The 18,538-nt window shown below is 38.5% G+C and overlaps 4 protein-coding genes across 4 annotated transcripts; all 4 read right to left on the bottom strand.

Moving 5' to 3' along the window:
- Positions 1-635: 635 nt before the first annotated feature.
- On the bottom strand, positions 636-1,133 carry LOC117630445 (agamous-like MADS-box protein AGL61). The gene has a single exon (XM_034363165.1). It carries the CDS (start codon positions 1,131-1,133, stop codon positions 636-638), a length of 498 nt encoding a protein of 165 aa, XP_034219056.1.
- Positions 1,134-7,292: 6,159 nt separating this feature from the next.
- Positions 7,293-8,613, bottom strand: LOC117631941. Its single transcript, XM_034365283.1, has one exon. The coding sequence runs from the start codon at positions 8,331-8,333 to the stop codon at positions 7,332-7,334; it is 1,002 nt and encodes a 333-aa protein (XP_034221174.1). The 5' UTR covers positions 8,334-8,613; the 3' UTR covers positions 7,293-7,331.
- Positions 8,614-9,940: 1,327 nt separating this feature from the next.
- On the bottom strand, positions 9,941-12,985 carry LOC117630444. The gene is made up of 4 exons (XM_034363164.1): positions 12,715-12,985; positions 11,715-12,219; positions 11,192-11,403; positions 9,941-11,091 (listed from the first exon to the last, which is right to left on the bottom strand). The coding sequence occupies exons 1-4, from the start codon at positions 12,781-12,783 to the stop codon at positions 10,135-10,137; spliced, it is 1,743 nt and encodes a 580-aa protein (XP_034219055.1). The 5' UTR covers positions 12,784-12,985; the 3' UTR covers positions 9,941-10,134.
- Positions 12,986-13,584: 599 nt separating this feature from the next.
- On the bottom strand, positions 13,585-16,231 carry LOC117630686 (tubulin alpha chain-like). The gene is made up of 4 exons (XM_034363403.1): positions 15,900-16,231; positions 14,944-15,178; positions 14,498-14,868; positions 13,585-14,420 (listed from the first exon to the last, which is right to left on the bottom strand). Exons 1-4 carry the CDS (start codon positions 15,990-15,992, stop codon positions 13,764-13,766), a joined length of 1,356 nt encoding a protein of 451 aa, XP_034219294.1. The 5' UTR covers positions 15,993-16,231; the 3' UTR covers positions 13,585-13,763.
- Positions 16,232-18,538: the final 2,307 nt, after the last annotated feature.

Raw genomic sequence — 18,538 nt, 5'->3', positions numbered from 1 at the left:
TTACATCATGTTTTGATACCGCTTGAATAAAAAAAGTAGTTTTTATAATTTATAATAAATATATTTTTTTAATCAAAAGAATTTATATTAAATATTTTTCTCGTCGGTTTTATGGAGAAGAAAATGAATCTCCGTATTTTTATAATATTACTGTCACATTTATAATTAATTCTTATAAATACTATTAGTCCAGCATGCATATATTGGACTGTGCGCTGAAAAATAGTTCAATTCAGTCCAACAGGGTTTCAAACGTACCCAAAAGGAGACTGGGTTGTCACTTTCTTTATCTCTTCTTTAATTATGTTTGTAAGGATGACACATACATATATGTATATATATAGTTATTCCCTCTTTTATATGTCTACACGTTATTTTCATGCGGATACTATTGTAAATAAGAATAAAAATATAAAAGAATAGTAAAAAATATATAGCGTCCGCACGATAATAACGTCTGGATATCTGCATAGGAGAATTTATATGTGTATAATTAATGCGGTGCTAATTTTCGATTTGGGTCAAATTGAGGACCTCAAAATTAAACAATTCGATTAAATTGTAGACTAAGTCCAAGGGAAAAGTTAGCGATACATTAAATTACTTGGTTAACAGATGATCAGACAATGACTCTGTTAAGCCTGCGCTAGAAGCCTTTCCTTGTCTCTACGCACATTCTCTTGTACGTCTTCTAGAGCCTCCTTCATCTCGTATAGAACCTCCATGCTAAGGCTTTCCCTTGGTGCATAAAACCAGTCAGGCTTCTGTTTCTCCATTATTGCCCTCCTCATCTTCTTCCCTAGTTTCTTCACAAGCCCCACATTTTCAATAAGATCAGAGTGGGTTTTGTTAAGATCGTGCAGAATTGGATCTTGTCCTGCAGCCTCATTAGAGCTGGTGCTGGCATCTGGGTTCTCAGAACAACGAAGCCTGTTAAACACAAAGTGGACATTAGGGTGGCCAAATGAAAATGCCTTCCCTCCAATGGAGAAGATGATAATGGCAACTTCAACCGCACACATGGTGCAAAGTTCACTGGCCTTCTTGAAGAGGCCAGATCGGCGCTTGGAGAACGCAACATGCCGAGCACTTTCAGTCTCGATCAACTCCATTTGAGTCTTCTTGCGGCCCATGTTCGGCATTCTCACTCTAGCTAACAGAAACTATGAAAAAAGCAGCCAAAACCTAGTTTTACTTGGATGGGAATGAGAAGCTTTTAGGACGAACATGGTTATTTATAGGGCATGCAGGCGTAACCAACTTGTAAATATATTAAATTCTATATTTTTTTTGATTGGTTATGTGTATATCTTTCCATATATACCTTGGTAGTATGAAACCTATGAGAAAAATTTATCATCTTTGACTACATTGAAATTGCCAAATATCGTAATTCTTCGTTATTAGCATACCAAAATATTCATCTCACTCGTAAACTACACATAATTGGGATTTAAATTTCAGAACAAACTACCAAAATTATCTATACAAAGAGAAAAGGATGAGAAATTGGGTAATTCAAAATAGCTCTGACCCACATTCAGAGTGACCCAACTAGTTGTAACAGAAGCATAAAGGCACAACAAGTTAGATGATCAATCTGACCTCCATTTATAAATTAGAATGAGCAATTAGGCATATCACTTTAATTATGTATTACTTTTTTATTAGAGAGGTGTGTACAATGTGATATGACTAGCGTTTTTTTAAATTAAATAGCCATGTATACAACATTTTCAACGTAAAAAGAAAATAAAAGAAAATTTTAGTGACAAGAAATTTTCGGTAGTGCCAAATTAGTTTTATATTCTTAGTCAACCGGAATATAACATCAGGAGTCTAAATTCTAAAAACTGAAGGGCATAGAAATACTGAATACAAAAAGAAATAAGTTAAAAAAGCATATGAGAAAATAGATTATTGGATGAATTTTATTATTCCTTTTCCCCCCAGTTGTACAAACGGATGGGGAGATTGATTAAATCATATAAATCAACACAATGATAGAACATTCCCACAAAACCCACTTCTCTAAGTAGAGATTAAGAAGTGATATTAATGGCCATTTCCATGGACATTCCGATCAACGGAAGCATGCCCAGCTGCGTCAGCTCCAGGGAAGTAGTCCGAGAGAATTCGGCAGGATTCTCAGCTGAGGAGATGAAGAAGTCTTGACTGGAAGCTCCTTCTTTCTCTTGAGTAATCTGTCCTGAACTTCCCCAAGAGCTCCCTTTAACCTATACAACTCTTTCAAACTAAGCGTATATCAACTGGTCACTTGATCAATAGGCCCCCTTGGTTCTCCATATCTACTTGAATCTGTCCTCTCATTTCTTCTCGACCTCCCAAGTGCTAAAGCAGATCGCAGCTATAAGAAAGTTCTTCTCATATTATCTTGTTTAGAGTCACACAAACCATCCTCCATTGTTCTGCACGGGCAAATACAAATAAAACCTATTAAGTAGAGGGGAAGTTAGAAATAAATATTTACATAGTATTCAGAGAGGCTAATATGGTTGCGGATCAGTTGGCAAAAAAAGGACACAATTATAACAACTCGTGTGTTTGGTTTATTCATTTCCCTCTGGATGTCCCTGTCCTTGCTAGAGTTTATTTTGATTTGTATGGTCTTAGGGTTAGGATCACTACGGGATCTAACTTTTAATATATTTCAGTTTTCAAAAAGAAAAAAGAAAAATAAAAGATACTATTAGTAGACAATCTCAACAGTGCTCAATATAAAGTATTGTGTTTTTGTTATGATAGACAGGAAGGACGAACCTGGGTCGAAAGGAGACGAGGGGAGAGACACAAGCAGATCAGAATGAAGAACCAAGGGATTAGGAGATTGGACACATAGCTTGAAGGAGCTGTACAAACTACCAGGGGCCCTTGAGGAAGTTGAGAACAAATTACTCAAGCCAAAGGAGGAGCTTCTAGCCAAATCTTCTTCATCCTCAGCTGAAAACTCAGCCCAATTGTCTCTCCTCCCTGGAACTGACCCAACTGGGGTACTTCTTCTATTGATCCCTAATGGTCATTGGACAAATTAAGTGAGCTGATGACTTTACAACTTCCAAAATGTTCTCTTTTGATGTATACAATTGAATGTAACATACAGTACAACATTAACAAATAAACAAGAATATATATATATATATATGTTGTATAAATTGAAGAAATAATAAAGAGAAACATAAGAGATTTATACCAGAACTCAGAACTGAATGGTTGGGACAGTGGCTCTGGAATCTGTAATGCACTCCATGTAGGGAGTTACCATCTCGTGCTGGGCACGAAATGAAGAGATGCAATAGATGGTGGAGTGGTCACCTGGTTTTATAGCAGTAGGGAGACCAAAAATGGAAACACTTGTTTGCCACAAATGCAAAATGTGAAAACTAGGGCTCTCACTCCTGAGGCCCAAGAGGATAAACGATAAAAAATAGTTTTTTTTTTTTTTTTTTGGTTTCATTTTACAATTATTAAAGAAAAGTGGTATTTTGAGGGGAGGGGGTAAAGATTTAGGTATCTTATGTTTGATTTCTCCTTTCAACGATATCGCTTGTATGTCTTTTTTTCTTTAATAAAGAGAAGCATTAACAACTAGAACTTAATAATGAACAATGCATGTGAGATATAGATCGATAAAGGCGCCGTCAAGTAGAAAAAAGGAAAATTCAAAGAAATGTCGAATCTCCTAACTCGATCGAAATAAATTCTATTAAATTAGCTTACCAATAGATAAATCACAACTTAGCATGCTATCACAAATTAGTTTAGGTATGATATATAGCATCTTCAACCTGTAATAATGTCAACCAAATGGTTGCTGCGTATCCCTAATGCAAGAAAAGATTTTTCAATGGTGGATGAACCAAAGTCTAAAGTCTTTTTAATAACACAATTAAGGACTAAATAACTTGACGTATTATTCAATTTGAATTTGCTTGTAGCCAGGTTGAACAAACTACGGAGCCTTTCTTTGAAAGTCAAACATTTTGCCGTGTACTACAACAAATGTGAGGCTAAAAAGAAGCAAAAATATAATTTTCAATATAAAATTTTAAAAAAAAATAATTTATTGTAGACGCAACATAGTTTCATGAGTGCATATTGTTATTGTAGATGTTTTTGGATTCCATATTACAAATTCTTGGTATAGTCTCGGATTTCAAAAACAGTGTAATTGGAAATACAAATGGATATTTCCATAATTAAGGTTGTGCATGCATCCAAAAAGAATCAGATCTAACGACCTAGATATGCTCTGTATATTCTTGGTGTAATCATATCCCAAAACATTTTTTTTGGAAATAATCAAATTAAATATATATGGTATAGATGTATTTGGAATTTTTTTGCATAAATAGCATTGTAAAATTTCCTTATCTCTCAACTTACCTTTTAAACATTTACCCAAAAACTTACCTTCCAAATCTAAATTCTATATTGGGCACACTAACTCTTTTACCAACTTCTGTTGTTATTAACCGATCGAAGAGAAAAATGACATGGCAGTCCATATCGTGTGCCACATCATCTTTTTTTTGTGGTCGAAAATCTATTTTAATTTTTTACAATGTTCCTAAATGCAACTTCTTTTTTTTTATGTATTTCATCAGGTGGATCCATTTTCACCCTCCATGTCATCCATTGAACTCAACCCTACACCACCTAAACACCTTCCACCACCACATGTCTCTGTTGTCTCTTTGTATTCTACAATAAAATGGAGAAAATAACATATAGGAGATTAACAGCTACCTCTTTGAGATTAGAGATTAGCCAAGAAGTCTGTCCATTCCCAAATGGTGTTACGTTTACTTGGTTTGTGCTTCTGTTAATGGTGGGTAGAGTCCGATTCTCACTCCAAACTAGAATCAGCACTATTCATCCAGTTTGATTTTGACCAAAAAAATATGTGATTCGGTGCAATCCGGTTTGCCCATAAGCCGGTTCAGTTTTTATTTTTTTTGGATGAATTTTTTATTTTTTATTTTTTACAAAACCCAACTAAAATTTTATTTTTTGGCTTAAAAATTCACAAATTATTCAATTTCATGCAAAGGGAGATGATTGGGCCTAGAAAAGAGAGATGATTTGAAGTTGGACTAGGAGAAAGATTTGTTATGGGCTTAGAAATTTAGCATTGGGCTCAAATATTTTATTAAAATACATAGCCGGTCCAGTTCTATATAGTCTGGTTTTTTCACTATAAGAATCGTACCAGAAATCGAACAAAATTGGTCAAGTCTGGTTTTTTGTCAACCCGATTTTTTCCATTTTTTCTATCCAATTTGGTTCGGTTTTCCCACTTGAATGCCCACCCCTAGTGTTTGTACTATTTCTCTTCTTTGATTTGCAGTCCAAAATATGGTTGGAAGAATACGTTTGGTTGAATGGAATGCAACTTCTTTCAAAAAATTACCATCAAATTTACTCTTTAATTAAAAATAAATAAAATAAGATAATAGGACACCGTGTTAGGTTTAACTGATGAACGATGAAGATGACTCTTGAATATATAAACATATAAATTTTAACTAAATAAAGCAAATATGATTGGATTGCTGTCATTTGGAACATCAGTTGATTTACTTAGTAAAAGAGTTATTGCATGTAGTGCTACTGATATTAACAAAGGGTTAATTACTGTAGACGTCCCTGAATTTGGCCCCCATTTGCAATTGGGTCCGTGAACTTTTTTTTTTTTGGCAATTACATTCGTTAACTCGATAAATAGTTCCAATTGAGTCCTTCCGTCAATTTGGCGGTTAATTTGAGGGCTAAAACCGTCCATCTAAATTAAAATATTTTAAAATTTTAAAAATTAAAGAAAAAAAACTGAAAAAAGTGAAGGGGAAAAAAAAAAATCCAAATCCAAATCCCTCTCTCTCTCTCTCTCTCTCTCTCTCTCTCTCTCTCTCTCTATCTTTCGCTATGTCTCTCCCTGGCCTTTGGAGGTGTAGCGGCAGCTTCCAAAATCCTCCCAGGACCTGCAAAGGTCGGTCTTGTACAGAATCTTCCCTGAAAAAGATGACGACATATCAGAAGCAGACCTTGAGCACCTTCCTCCTCCGGCGACTGAAACACCATCCATGACCAGATCTCCTCCCTCTGAACCCCTCTCACCGGCGTTCTATAAACTATCGAAGGCTGTGACCTCTCCATCATATTCTCCAAAGGCGAGAGCGGCGAGAGGTGGTGATGACGCTGCTTCAAGGCATCCATCGGCGACTGACTCTGAGATTGAGCGCACAAGTACCTGATCATTGGCGAGTTGAGGTCCACATTCTCCAAGTTTCCTTTGAGAAATTTCGCCATTTTTGAGTTGTTGTGAAAACCTTCCATCAATTTGCTATGATTTGCTCTGTGCACAAACAATCAAATTACATTTATGAAAAAACAAAGCTTTCAAGAAATTGCAGATGATAAAAATCGTTTACCGTTTATGAATTGTACCAAATGCAATCATAGAATTAGGTTTTGGATGAAAATCGCAGAGGAAGAAGCGTCAATCCCAATCCCTCTCTCTTTCGCTCTGTCTCTCCTTCTCTCTCGCAACCCATTCCCCCCTCTTTCGCCTTGGGACAATGCAGACGGCGGTGATGGCTCAGGCGGTGTGTTTTTGTTGTCAGGTTGGGTTTTAGAGCAGTGAGGCTTGTAGGAATTGTCAGTGCACAAATGGGTTCTACAAATTTTATAGACTTTTGAATTCATAGCATGGTTTTTTCTCTTTTTGTGGTTAAATTCTTTTATGTGGTTTCTACCAATCACAAATTGTTTGATATGGATTTGTATTGTAAACTTGTGAAGATGGAGGTGGGGTTGTTAGGGTTGATGATGGATGAAGAAGGTGGAGTTGGGGTCAATGATAGATGCAGAACCTGAAAGGACGCTTTTACCCTCTCACTTTGACAGATAAATTGACAGAGTTAGACAGTAGGACCCAATTGAAACTATTTATCGAGTTAACAGATGTAATTGCCGAAAAAAAAAGTTCACGGACCTAATTGCAAATTCGGGCCAAATTCAGGGACGTCTACAGTAATTAACCCTATTAACAAATGTATAACCTATATAAAATGTTATATGAATATTTTGAATCTTTGAAAACAATTATGTGTCACATCAAGATTTGAATGTTAACTATCACTTAAAGCATAGCAAGTAAGTGCATTAATCATTGAATAATTAAATTTTAATCCTAACTCAATAGGATAAATGTAAAGAAAATGATCATTTATACTTTATGTATGGTCTAAGTAATTGTAATTTGAACCCGATAATTCAAATATAAATCGGACTCGAATATGATATATTATAGACTATAGGTGAATATAATCTGATGAGGGATCTACTAGCGAGTTATCGCATGAGCACTCGTCCTCAAGACCAAGAGAGTCAACAATATCTTCCCTTGTCCAACCCCCACGCGACAACACCATAGACAGCAACCTCACGCGCCACCTCACACCTGCCTCATCCTTGCTGTCCCCCATCATGTGGGGCCCGCCGCTCTTCTCAATCTTCCCATCACAGCCGTCCATCATCATCATCTCCCTAACCTCCTCCTCTGCCCAACCGCCCTCCCTCAACCTCCAAAACACCTCCTCCAAACACCCACCCAAGCACTCATCGCCACTCCACCACCCACTCGTCTCCCCACGCGCCACCACCTCGCTCCAAAAATGAATCCATCGCGTCTTCTTGGGGGCCCACACGGGCACGTGTGCGAACCCAAACTCTTGACAAAAAAACCGGGTGACGTCACAGCTCAGAACAGTAACGTTCTCCGCGTCAACGTACAAAACCGGATTTCCCGCCACGCCCGGCCTCGACGGAACATAGCAGTTCCGGTGTACCGGCACGAGAACCGGGGCTTTCTCCAGCAGCTGCTTAGCCACGTCAGCATGATCGTGATCGCCTGGAGGGGGCTTGGGGCCCCACGACTGGCACCAGAGGCTTCCGCCAGAGACTCGGCGGAGGACGCTGAAGGACGGGAGGCTGAGGAGGATGCGGAGCTGCTGGAGGGAGGAGGAACGCCAGTTGGGGAAGGTGGGGCCCACGGGGAGGCCTTCCTGGAGAATGGCGCGGAGGTCGGGCGGGAAGGCGAAGTCGAAGGTGGCTTCGATGGAGGCGAGCTCTGGGTCGGTGAGGCCTTGCTCGACTGGGATGTTGAGTGGTGAAGATTTGAGGTGGTTTATGAGGGACTTGGCGTAGGCGGCGAAGGAGAAGCAGACGAGGGGCTGTTTGGTAGTTGTGGTCACTATGGAGTCGGGTTTGGGGGGCTTGCTGTGGGTGTGGTTGTTGGTTGTTGTTGGTGCCATTAAATTGAGATAATATTTTGATGGCGGTGATGAAGATCTGAGATGGGTTTTTTAATTATTATTACTATTTTGATTTTAGTTTAATTTGACCTGGTTTGGTGGTCCAGGTTGGGAAGAGGAAGAAGAAGGTGGGAAAGATGCATTTTGTGATGACCAACTGTTCGACGAAAGAGGCAGCGGAGGGGGAAGCGAATAAAATCCGTGTGAGAAAATATAACAAGTGAAAATGAGAGAGTTTTGAGAGTCCTTGGCAGAAAATATATCTGAATCAGGACTCACGTGTTAGTTTCGTCGACATTCTTTATGTAATGAAAAATCATTTCTTCTGTGTGTGCATATAGAATAACTTGAGCGACTATCGTTAGCACAGCTGGTTCGAATTATAATTTTCATGACCACAGAATTCAATCTAATTAATTTATCCAAATTAATCCAATTCAAATAGCTTTGTTATTTACTTTTGTAGAGTGAATTGCATCTCCAATTTGTTACTTTTCCTACTTCTTTGGTCTTCTAGATAAAACTATAAAGTTTGTAAGCAATCTAAGGGTAGATTATGATGGAATGGTTTGGATGTTGACAACACGGCTATATTAGTTAAGGAAATAAATCATCAAGCACTGAATACAATGTATTTAAATTGAATTTGAGATAACCACATGCAATGTAACATTTTGAATCAGTTAAAATGAGTAAATACAATGGACCATTTGAAATCCACTTGTTTTACTTTTAAATGTAACAAAAGTTGAATACGAGTTGCTTCTCCCGCTAGATTCGTTGTTTTACTACTCCCTCATCGTTTTGCAAAAACATCTTTTGAAATTCTTCTTGACTGGGTATTTAGTTTAATACATTCAAAGCATGTTACAACTAAAATCTAGGTGATCAATTAATTTTGAAATCCCAGATGCCTTACTAGTGTAGTGATAAGGAGTTTTGTTTCCACTCAACTGGTCCTGAGTTCAAGGGCTCGCATTCTAGCTATTGGCGACAACAAAGAATCTTGAAATCAATTATTTTATGAATAAAAAAAATCACATCCTTTTCACGAAAGCAAAATACATAAGGTCTTTCAGTATAACGTGACAAATTCTCCTTTTGACTTTGAGTGTTGAACTCATTTTCAAACTGCGGCCAGATTTTATGATAACTATAGCGCCTCGGTAGTTGGTCTAATGTTTTATATTCGTTATGAATACCTTCTAGACTGCTGGACCTTAACACGTAGATACGACGTATTTGCATTTGTTGTATCATACGGCAATATCAACTTTCTCTTATTCTATGTATAATATATAGACACATGAAAAGAAGACTTCTGTATCAATATATGCAAAACAAAGGGTTATCAGCCATGACGTGCACTGTGCACAATCCACAGTTTCTTTAAAACCCAGCATCAGGCCAAGTAATGTTTGTCTCTCCCTGCTTTAACCAAGCAAATCTTGTCAGGGACAATAATGCATGTTCTAATTCATTCTTTATCACATATAATTCATGTATCATGTATATATTGCATTTCTGTAATAAAGAATAGCCTGTAATGGAGAATTGATGAAGAAAGACAACAGGGAGTTTCATAACAGAACTGAATGCCTGAATTAGATAGAGCTCCACATATACTTTGAGTTTTATAGATTTTCCATGATTAAATCATCCTGCTCCCCTAGCTACAAAATTTGGGCTAACATTTCTCTGTTTAGAAAGCAAGCCCTGTTGAGCAGAATTTTTCATCATCGTCCACTACATCAAAAGTCAAGTATAGCAAAGTCCTAATGCAGACTAGTGAAAGTAAATTCTATGACCAGTTAGGGCTAGTTCCTTCTCTACTACCATCCATGTTGTGGGCACTCTTAGCTTTTGTTCGAGCAATTTCTTCTCCTCCTGAGCTGGAATCATCTCCCATATTTTCATCATTGTCGTCCTTTCCTGATCCTAATACAGCATCTTCCAGCTTTTCAGAAGCATCCTCTTCACTTACAAAGCTCCATCCAGGAATGATCTTTCCTCCTCTTCTGATAACACTACCACTGTTGTAGAAACCCTGGGAGCCTATATTTACCTCGGTTCTATCAGGTTCGGAGGAAATGCTAGAAGGCCACCCAATACTTGCAGTACCAATGGCACCCATATGAAGGGCCAAATTGGTTTTGGTGCTTGTCCCATTAGTTTGCTGAGAAGTGATGGAGTTGTTAGTTCTTACGTAGTTACCCTTGTCATCATTACCTTTCATTTCTGAAGAGGCAGCATGCCCAATTCTATACATTTGGACATTGGGAAGGTCCTGCTGAAATTGATAGTGGAATTCAGGCATCATTGAATTGCTTCCGTTAACCTCCAAGTTGCCACCAGAATGTGTGACAACGTTTGAGATATTGTTTCCCTGCTCTGCAGCAGCTGTGGAGTGATATGCTTTCTCTTTATCTTCTACCTTGTTGAGGATAACCTTCTCAAAAACATGTGGTTTCATCTCAAACTGATGAATCTTGCATGCTGCAGGTTTTCTACCTCGAGTTCGGCGATGAGACTCACCTGGAGAAGGTAATGCATCAACTGAAGCAACTGACCTCTTTGGTCTTCCTCTTTTTGATGGTTGTCCAGATAAAACAGCCCCACTAACTTGAGCAGTGGGCTCTTCCGCTGCCGGTTTCAGAGAAGACACTTCTGCTTCAAGCCTCACCAAGCGATTTTTGTAATCCATTATTTCTGATTGCAAGTGATTAATTACATTCCATAGCTGGACATTTTCTGCAGACTATAACCTCAAAACCAGAAAAAACTCGGTTTATAATCATATTGACTAAATCACAAAATTATATTAAACAGGTTTAAGGAAAAAAGAAAAAGATTTGTACTTGAGCATCCCAAAGTTGCTGGTGCTTCTGAGAAAGTTTAGTTGGTGCCCTGATAATTCCTTTTTGAAAGGATTGCCCAAGGGGTGTGGTGCAACTAGGCGGTAATGCAGGTGGTGAAGGAAAGTAGCCTCCTGGAAAAGCATATGTGCATAGGGGTGGTTGTGCCTGAGCCTGAGCCTGAGCCTGACCCCACCAAGATGGATCACAAGGACCTGTGAACAGGAAAGCTCAACCGTTGTATGACTCAAATTTTAAGTTGTGGTTTGATATCTTTAAATATCAAACTGGAAAGTGTGTAAGCAAACTGGAATTATGCATTAAAAAAAATTTGTCATGTGTATTGCATAGTTACTAAAGCTGTCACCACCTTCAACTAGTAGTCAAGAATGGCTTGATTATTTATCCAATACCACATTGAAGATTATTATGTTCCAGATCAATCAGTTAAGCAAGATAAGATCATAACGTCCAAAATTAGTATGTTACAATGCATAACACAGAATAACAAAAGTTTTGCGTATACCTGGAAAGCCCAGATATGGGTACCCAACAGGGTAACAGAAATTAGGAACTTGAGCTTGATTTGTTGTTGAAGTTCCACCTCCAACAGCTGCAGGAGTTTGCCAACTAGTATCAGTAGCTCCGAAAGCAATGAATGACGGAAAAGTTGCTGGTGCATTCAATCCAGGCAACGTGTAACCAGCTCGCTGGGGTAGCCATGAGGGAGCAGCTGATTGGGAATAATTGCTTGGTGGCAGGCCTTGTGGGACCTGATGGTTAGAGGCATTCTGTTGTAGATGTGGAAATTGTGGCCATTGGTTTATAACTCCAGGCAACGGTGCTTGAGTTGCAATAAAGGGTCTAGGCATGAAAGGGGATTGTTCCACTCCATGCTGAGGCGTGTACGGCCATTGAAGAGTTGATGGGTATTGGTGATTTAGGGACGGTGCATTGCCGTTTGAAGGACTATCAGTTTTTGTACTCTCTGTCAGAAGTGTCACATTTGGCTGGCTTTGGTCCTCCTTGCTCTGTTCATAAACAGATTCACCATGTTAAGTTGTAGAAAATGACTTTCTATTTCAGATAATGTAATTCTTGTTCTTCTAAGTTTATAGCCTTGGTATCTCAAAGCATAACATCATAGAGCACATTTGATCATCCAAAAAGTTAAGGAAATGGCTCAAATCTCTCAAGAACTCTTATACAATGGAAGCTACTAAACAATGTCAATTACAAATTAACAAAAAACAAAAACAGAAGAAAAAGAAAGCTGCTCCACATAAATAATTCTACACGGGTTACTGTCATTTGCAGTAGATAACCTAAACCCTAAACCCACACAGAAGACAACAATTTTCGGTGTTATTATTACTTGGGGCAAATGAACTCTACAAAGTTAGAGAAAACCCCAAAAGTGAAAAGAAAGAATTGGCAGTATAAAGAGTTTGGATTGAACCCAAAATAGAAAGGGTTTTGACAAAAGCTAGGACTGAAAAATGAGAATGATGAAGAGGGTTTCATACCAAAATGCCATTTGCCTCTGGTTCTTGATCGGTGGCGCAAGCAACCTTGTGGTCCTTCTTCTTCTCCATGGCCTTCAAAGAAACAGTCTTTGTTTATTTGTTTTTACATTTAAAGGACACTCTTTGTCTTTGAGAATCTCAGAAGTCAGAAACTTCCCTACAGCAGCTAAAATATATGCAAGAAAGGCAAAGAAAAAGTGCCCGAATGTCTTCAACCCCCACAGAGAGAATATTGTGTGGAGGAATTTTTCACAGCCTTTTTCTGCTTCTTGTTCTGGTTCCAGACTTGTCCTGTATCTTGGACCAACTCTTTTTTTTGGCCCCCAAATTAATACAATAATTATGCTCTGCACAAAAAATTAATTAAAAAAGATAAAAACCATTTGAGCAGCATTGGAAACCAGCAGGAGAACAGAGAGCCGCAGTTTTTAAGACTTCCCTGTACTGTCATTGGCTTAATTTCCTTCTTAAAAAATTCAGAAATTATGGAATGAGAAAGTGGTAAGTTACAGAAAATGTCGTCGTTTCAAAAAGGAATAACAGAGCTCGTCATTTTCAATGAGTATTTGATTTACGATATTCAATTTCCCAAGAGTACCCGCAGAGAAAAAAATCAAACACTGAAAGAATCTCCCGCCAAAACACACAAAGGGATACAATAAATTAACGAGTTAATAATGAAATATCCCGCAATTGATCCTTCAAAAATAGTTTTCAAATAGAGAATTGTGAGTCCAAATGATAGGAAAGTAAAATTTTAGTGCATGGAAGACCACCCCTCTAAAATCCTGCTCTGGTCAAATACCGCCTTTTTCCAATGTCTCCTCTGATTATGTACCTGCACGTGTATACTAAAAAAAACAATAACAATAAACAAATGTATAGGTAAATTGATTAGGTTTTGGAATTCTTCTGGCTTCAATCAAATCCCTTGTTAAACAACATTCATGTCATTGAGAAGTCTTTAGTTCAGGAACAAAGAAAACCAGATCAATGTTACTACATGCTTTGGAAAGCAAAATGATACCACTAATATCATTTAAATTGTCTCAGTAGTCGTCTCCCTCATCACCGTCTTCGCCCTCGTCAGCCTCGGCACCGACCTCCTCATAGTCCTTCTCCAGCGCAGCAAGATCCTCACGGGCTTCAGAAAACTCACCTTCCTCCATGCCCTCGCCCACGTACCAGTGAACAAATGCCCTCTTGGCATACATGAGGTCGAACTTGTGGTCAATGCGCGAGAACACTTCAGCCACGCTGGTGGAGTTCGAGATCATGCACACTGCCCTCTGAACCTTGGCAAGATCACCACCTGGAACAACAGTTGGGGGCTGGTAGTTAATACCGCATTTGAATCCAGTTGGGCACCAGTCGACGAATTGGATAGTGCGCTTGGTCTTGATGGTGGCCACAGCTGCATTGACATCCTTGGGCACCACATCCCCTCTGTACATCAGACAGCAGGCCATGTATTTCCCATGGCGTGGGTCGCACTTAGCCATCATCGATGAAGGCTCGAATGCGCTGTTGGTGATCTCTGCAACTGAAAGCTGCTCGTGATAGGCCTTCTCAGCTGAGATAACAGGAGCATAGGATGAAAGCATGAAATGGATCCTGGGGTATGGCACAAGATTAGTCTGGAACTCTGTCACATCCACATTCAAGGCACCATCGAACCTCAGGGATGCAGTCAGGGATGATATCACCTAGAACACAAAGCAGAAGAAAATTAGTATACATGATCCTTCAATGAGAGAAACAAAAAGTAGAATATGAACAATACCTGAGAAACCAAGCGGTTAAGGTTGGTATAAGTAGGACGCTCAATGTCAAGGGATCGCCTGCATATGTCATAAATAGCCTCGTTATCCAGCAGCACAGCAACATCAGTGTGTTCCAAGAGGGAGTGGGTCGAGAGGACACTGTTGTAGGGCTCAACAACAGAGGTTGAAACCTGTGGAGAGGGGTAGACAGTGAACCCGAGCTTGGACTTCTTGCCATAGTCCACTGACAGACGTTCCAGTAGAAGGGAGCCAAGACCTGAACCAGTGCCTCCACCCACAGCATTGAAAACCAGGAACCCTTGGAGGCCAGTGCAGTTGTCAGCAAGCTTTCGGATGCGGTCCAGGCACAGATCAACAATCTCTTTCCCAACTGATAAAAACTAAGAACTGTAAGCTGCTTGCTAAAGAAAATCACAAATCACAACAAAAGGGGTTAAATAGTTACTGGTATAGTGGCCACGAGCAAAGTTATTTGCTGCATCTTCCTTGCCGCTGATGAGCTGTTCAGGGTGGAAGAGTTGGCGGTATGTCCCAGTCCTGACTTCATCAATGACAGTGGGCTCCAAATCTACAAACACAGCACGAGGAACATGCTTCCCAGCACCAGTCTCACTGAAGAAGGTGTTGAAAGCATCATCACCTCCCCCAATGGTCTTATCACTTGGCATCTGGCCATCAGGCTGTGGAAGACATTAAATTTAGAACATCATATCAGGATTACAAACCAAATGACATCCATCAAAACTGGATCACCAGACAATGTTCTTAATAGTGATTATAAAATGCACAACAATTCTAATACTTAGAGCTAAAAACTACATACAGAGTAAAAGATTATAGCTTATTCAAAACTACTAACATTGAACAATTTTACCAGATGTAAACAAGCATTTCAGAATCCAAACAGTCCAAACAAATTCTCATGTCTCATAAAGCTTTATAAAAATAAAAATTAATGCAAATCCACGTCTAAAATAAAATAACAAACATAATTTAAACAAAAAGAAAAGCACCAACAGCAGTTCTAATTCAATATAAATTACTAGATCTAATACACTGCCTAGACATGCAACATATTTAAACAGAACCTAACAGATCTAGTCAAAATAAAAGGGAACAAGCAATGCTTATGATTGTCTATCATATAAACCAAGAGAAATTGCAGATCCGGTCCACAAATTACAAATAATCGAACAGGATCAAGTAAAATTAGCCATTCATTTCGTAAATCCACACCAAAGAGCCATAGAGAAGCCTAGAAACCCTGGATCCAGCGTAAATTGAAGAAAAATGAAGCAAATCTAGCCAGAATGAGGCAAATTGAAGAAAGATAAGGTCCAAGATCTAGCAGAATCCCAAATAAATCGGACAACATATGAGAGAAAAAGAAGAGATACGTACATGGATTCCATGCTCGAGACAGTAAAGCTCCCAGCAAGCATTGCCGACCTGAATACCAGCCTGACCGATGTGAATGGAGATGCACTCCCTCATTTTCGCTAAGAGAAAGAAAACCCTAGAAAGCTAAGGAGAGGAGGTGAAAATGGAAGTAACAGAGAGACTGAGAAAAAGAGAACGGGCGTTTATTAAGACGCCAAAGGTGGAAGACAAGGCAATGTGGGTCTGGTTTTTCGCTGTGTTGGGGTTTTTATAATTGGGGACGAGGGGAATTGGAGCGGGAAGGGGATTTTAACCGCGGTTAGTTTACACGGGGAGGTGAATGCTTTTTTACCTGCTGGTTGCACAGCCTTTTTTTTCTTTTAACTGCTCCAAAATTAACCGCGTCGCTTGTTTCACGGGAACGGTTCGCTTTTTTGTAATTTCAAATTTTGAATGAGTTGGAAGTGTTTGTGAGGTGAAGACGATGGCGTTTTACCTCTGCATAATGCACGTGCTTCCATGTGCTTCGAAAATAAAAGGGAAAAAGCGAAAAGTAAAACATTAGCCGGACACCTAATGTGTTAGTTTTTGTGGAGCCTACTGTGCAACAAAAAAGAAGAGAAGAAGTACACCAAAAGTAATTATTACCGGCGTCGAAGAAATTGCAGTTTTGATGATTTAATGGATTGGATTGGATCGGTAATTTTGAAAATCGACATGATTGGACTAGATGATGGATTTGCTCATGAGAACCCAATCCAATCTAATTAGTTTTATGTTTATTTTGCTATTATAGATATTTCTAGTTGAAAAGTTATGAATATTTTAAGTCATTTAATGGAGTTATGTTTAATGTATTATATAATCAAAACAATTTTCTCTAGTATTTCATTTATATTTTAATGAGTTTGGAAGTGTTTGTGAGGTGAAGACGATGGCGTTTTACCTCTGCATAATGCACGTGCTTCCATGTGCTTCGAAAATAAAAGGGAAAAAGCGAAAAGTAAAACATTAGCCGGACACCTAATGTGTTAGTTTTTGTGGAGCCTACTGTGCAACAAAAAGAGAAGAGAAGAAGTACACATACAAAAGTAGGTTTTATATCCCCAACATTAGCCGGACCTAGGGGTGTACAAAATTCAATCCAATTCGAAGAAATTGACTAATTCAATTCAATTTTAATCAGTTTTGATGATTTAATGGATTGGATTGGATCGGTAATTTTGAAAATCGACATGATTGGACTAGATGATGGATTTGCTCATGAGAACCCAATCCAATCTAATTAGTTTTATGTTTATTTTGCTATTATAGATATTTCTAGTTGAAAAGTTATGAATATTTTAAGTCATTTAATGGAGTTATGTTTAATGTATTATATAATCAAAACAATTTTCTCTAGTATTTCATTTATATTTTACATTTACGTCTATTAATATGTCTTGTTAGATTAAACCTAAAAATAAATGTTTAATATTTGGGTGATTTTATTGGCACCCCAAAATTTGCTCTTTGCACCCCACATTCTCTTTACACCACACTGAATTTTAGTAAAATTTAAAATTACTCACTACACCTCATTTTTCTTCCTAAATTGCCCTCATGAACCCCATTCCTTAAATTACCCATGTAAACCCCACCGAAATCGTTACCTTGTTCAGTGGTAGTCCACCGAATTTGTTTCCGTTTTTCAGTGGCTATCTACCGAATATGTTTCCGTTTTTCAGTGATAGTCCACCGTATATGTTTCTGTTTTTTTTAGTGATAATCCACCGAATTTGTTTCCGTTTTTCAGTGGTAGTATACTAAATTCGTTTCTTGTTTCAATGATCATCTACCGAATTCGTTACTGAGTTTGTACTTAATATTATTTTAGATATGAAGAGGACTCACAGAGATACTACTGATGATTCTTCATCTCGACTTGATAGACAGCGTCCCATAGCCTCAACGAGGAGACATAAAGCTGTTGGGTTAGCCCCTCAAGAGGACCAGCCCCAGTATAGTCCCCAGACCACTTTGAGGATACCACAGAATTTATTGAATTCAATGGATGTATACTCTCCTCCCCTGTCACTTCTCAATTTCCTCAACTTATATCCACTTTGCAGTTCAACAGTGGCCTTAAATCTCTTATACACATTGAATAATTCAGACTTGTATCTCAAAAAGTAAATCCAGCACATCTGAGTACAATCGTCTATAAAGGTAAGAAAGTACCTGTTACCTGCCTTTGTGACAGTCTGCATTGGACCATAGATATCACTATGTATAAGTTCTAGAGGAGTGGATGATCTAGTAGTAGCTGCCCTTGGAAATGTCTCCCTGCATTGTTTACCTAGAACACAACCCTCACATACTTTTTTAACTACTTTGATTTCTAGTAAACCCATCATCATTTCTTGTTCCTGCAACAGCTTCAAACTGCTCATGTTCAAATGTCCCAATATCCTATGCCACATAGTTGTAGAGTGACACACACTTACCTTGTAGGCAGTGTGTATTCCGGACTACAATTTCATTGGAAAACTTCAATTGCCTCTCATTTGTACCTTTGCAACAATGTTGGAGTATGAATTGTCATCATAAATTTCCACCTTGTGATATTCAAACACCAAGTAGAAGCCATGCTCCATCATTTTACCCACGCGGAGTAAGTT

This window comes from Prunus dulcis, chromosome 6, assembly GCF_902201215.1.
Source record: "Prunus dulcis chromosome 6, ALMONDv2, whole genome shotgun sequence".
NCBI lineage: Eukaryota > Viridiplantae > Streptophyta > Magnoliopsida > Rosales > Rosaceae > Prunus > Prunus dulcis.
The sequence above is the reverse complement of the archived record's forward strand: the minus strand, read 5'-3'. Positions and strand labels throughout refer to the sequence as shown.

Coding starts and splice junctions, on each gene's coding strand:
- LOC117631941 (XM_034365283.1), bottom strand. CDS start 8,333: ATGGCACCAACAACAACCAACAACCACACCCACAGCAAGCCCCCCAAA.
- LOC117630445 (XM_034363165.1), bottom strand. CDS start 1,133: ATGGGCCGCAAGAAGACTCAAATGGAGTTGATCGAGACTGAAAGTGCT.
- LOC117630686 (XM_034363403.1), bottom strand. CDS start 15,992: ATGAGGGAGTGCATCTCCATTCACATCGGTCAGGCTGGTATTCAGGTC. Junction 15,179..15,899: donor GTCTCGAGCATGGAATCCAT/GTACGTATCTCT, acceptor TGTCTTCCACAG/CCTGATGGCCAGATGCCAAG. Junction 14,421..14,497: donor TTAACCGCTTGGTTTCTCAG/GTATTGTTCATA, acceptor TTTGTGTTCTAG/GTGATATCATCCCTGACTGC.
- LOC117630444 (XM_034363164.1), bottom strand. CDS start 12,783: ATGGAGAAGAAGAAGGACCACAAGGTTGCTTGCGCCACCGATCAAGAA. Junction 11,404..11,714: donor CCCATATCTGGGCTTTCCAG/GTATACGCAAAA, acceptor TCCTGTTCACAG/GTCCTTGTGATCCATCTTGG. Junction 11,092..11,191: donor AGCAACTTTGGGATGCTCAA/GTACAAATCTTT, acceptor TTGAGGTTATAG/TCTGCAGAAAATGTCCAGCT.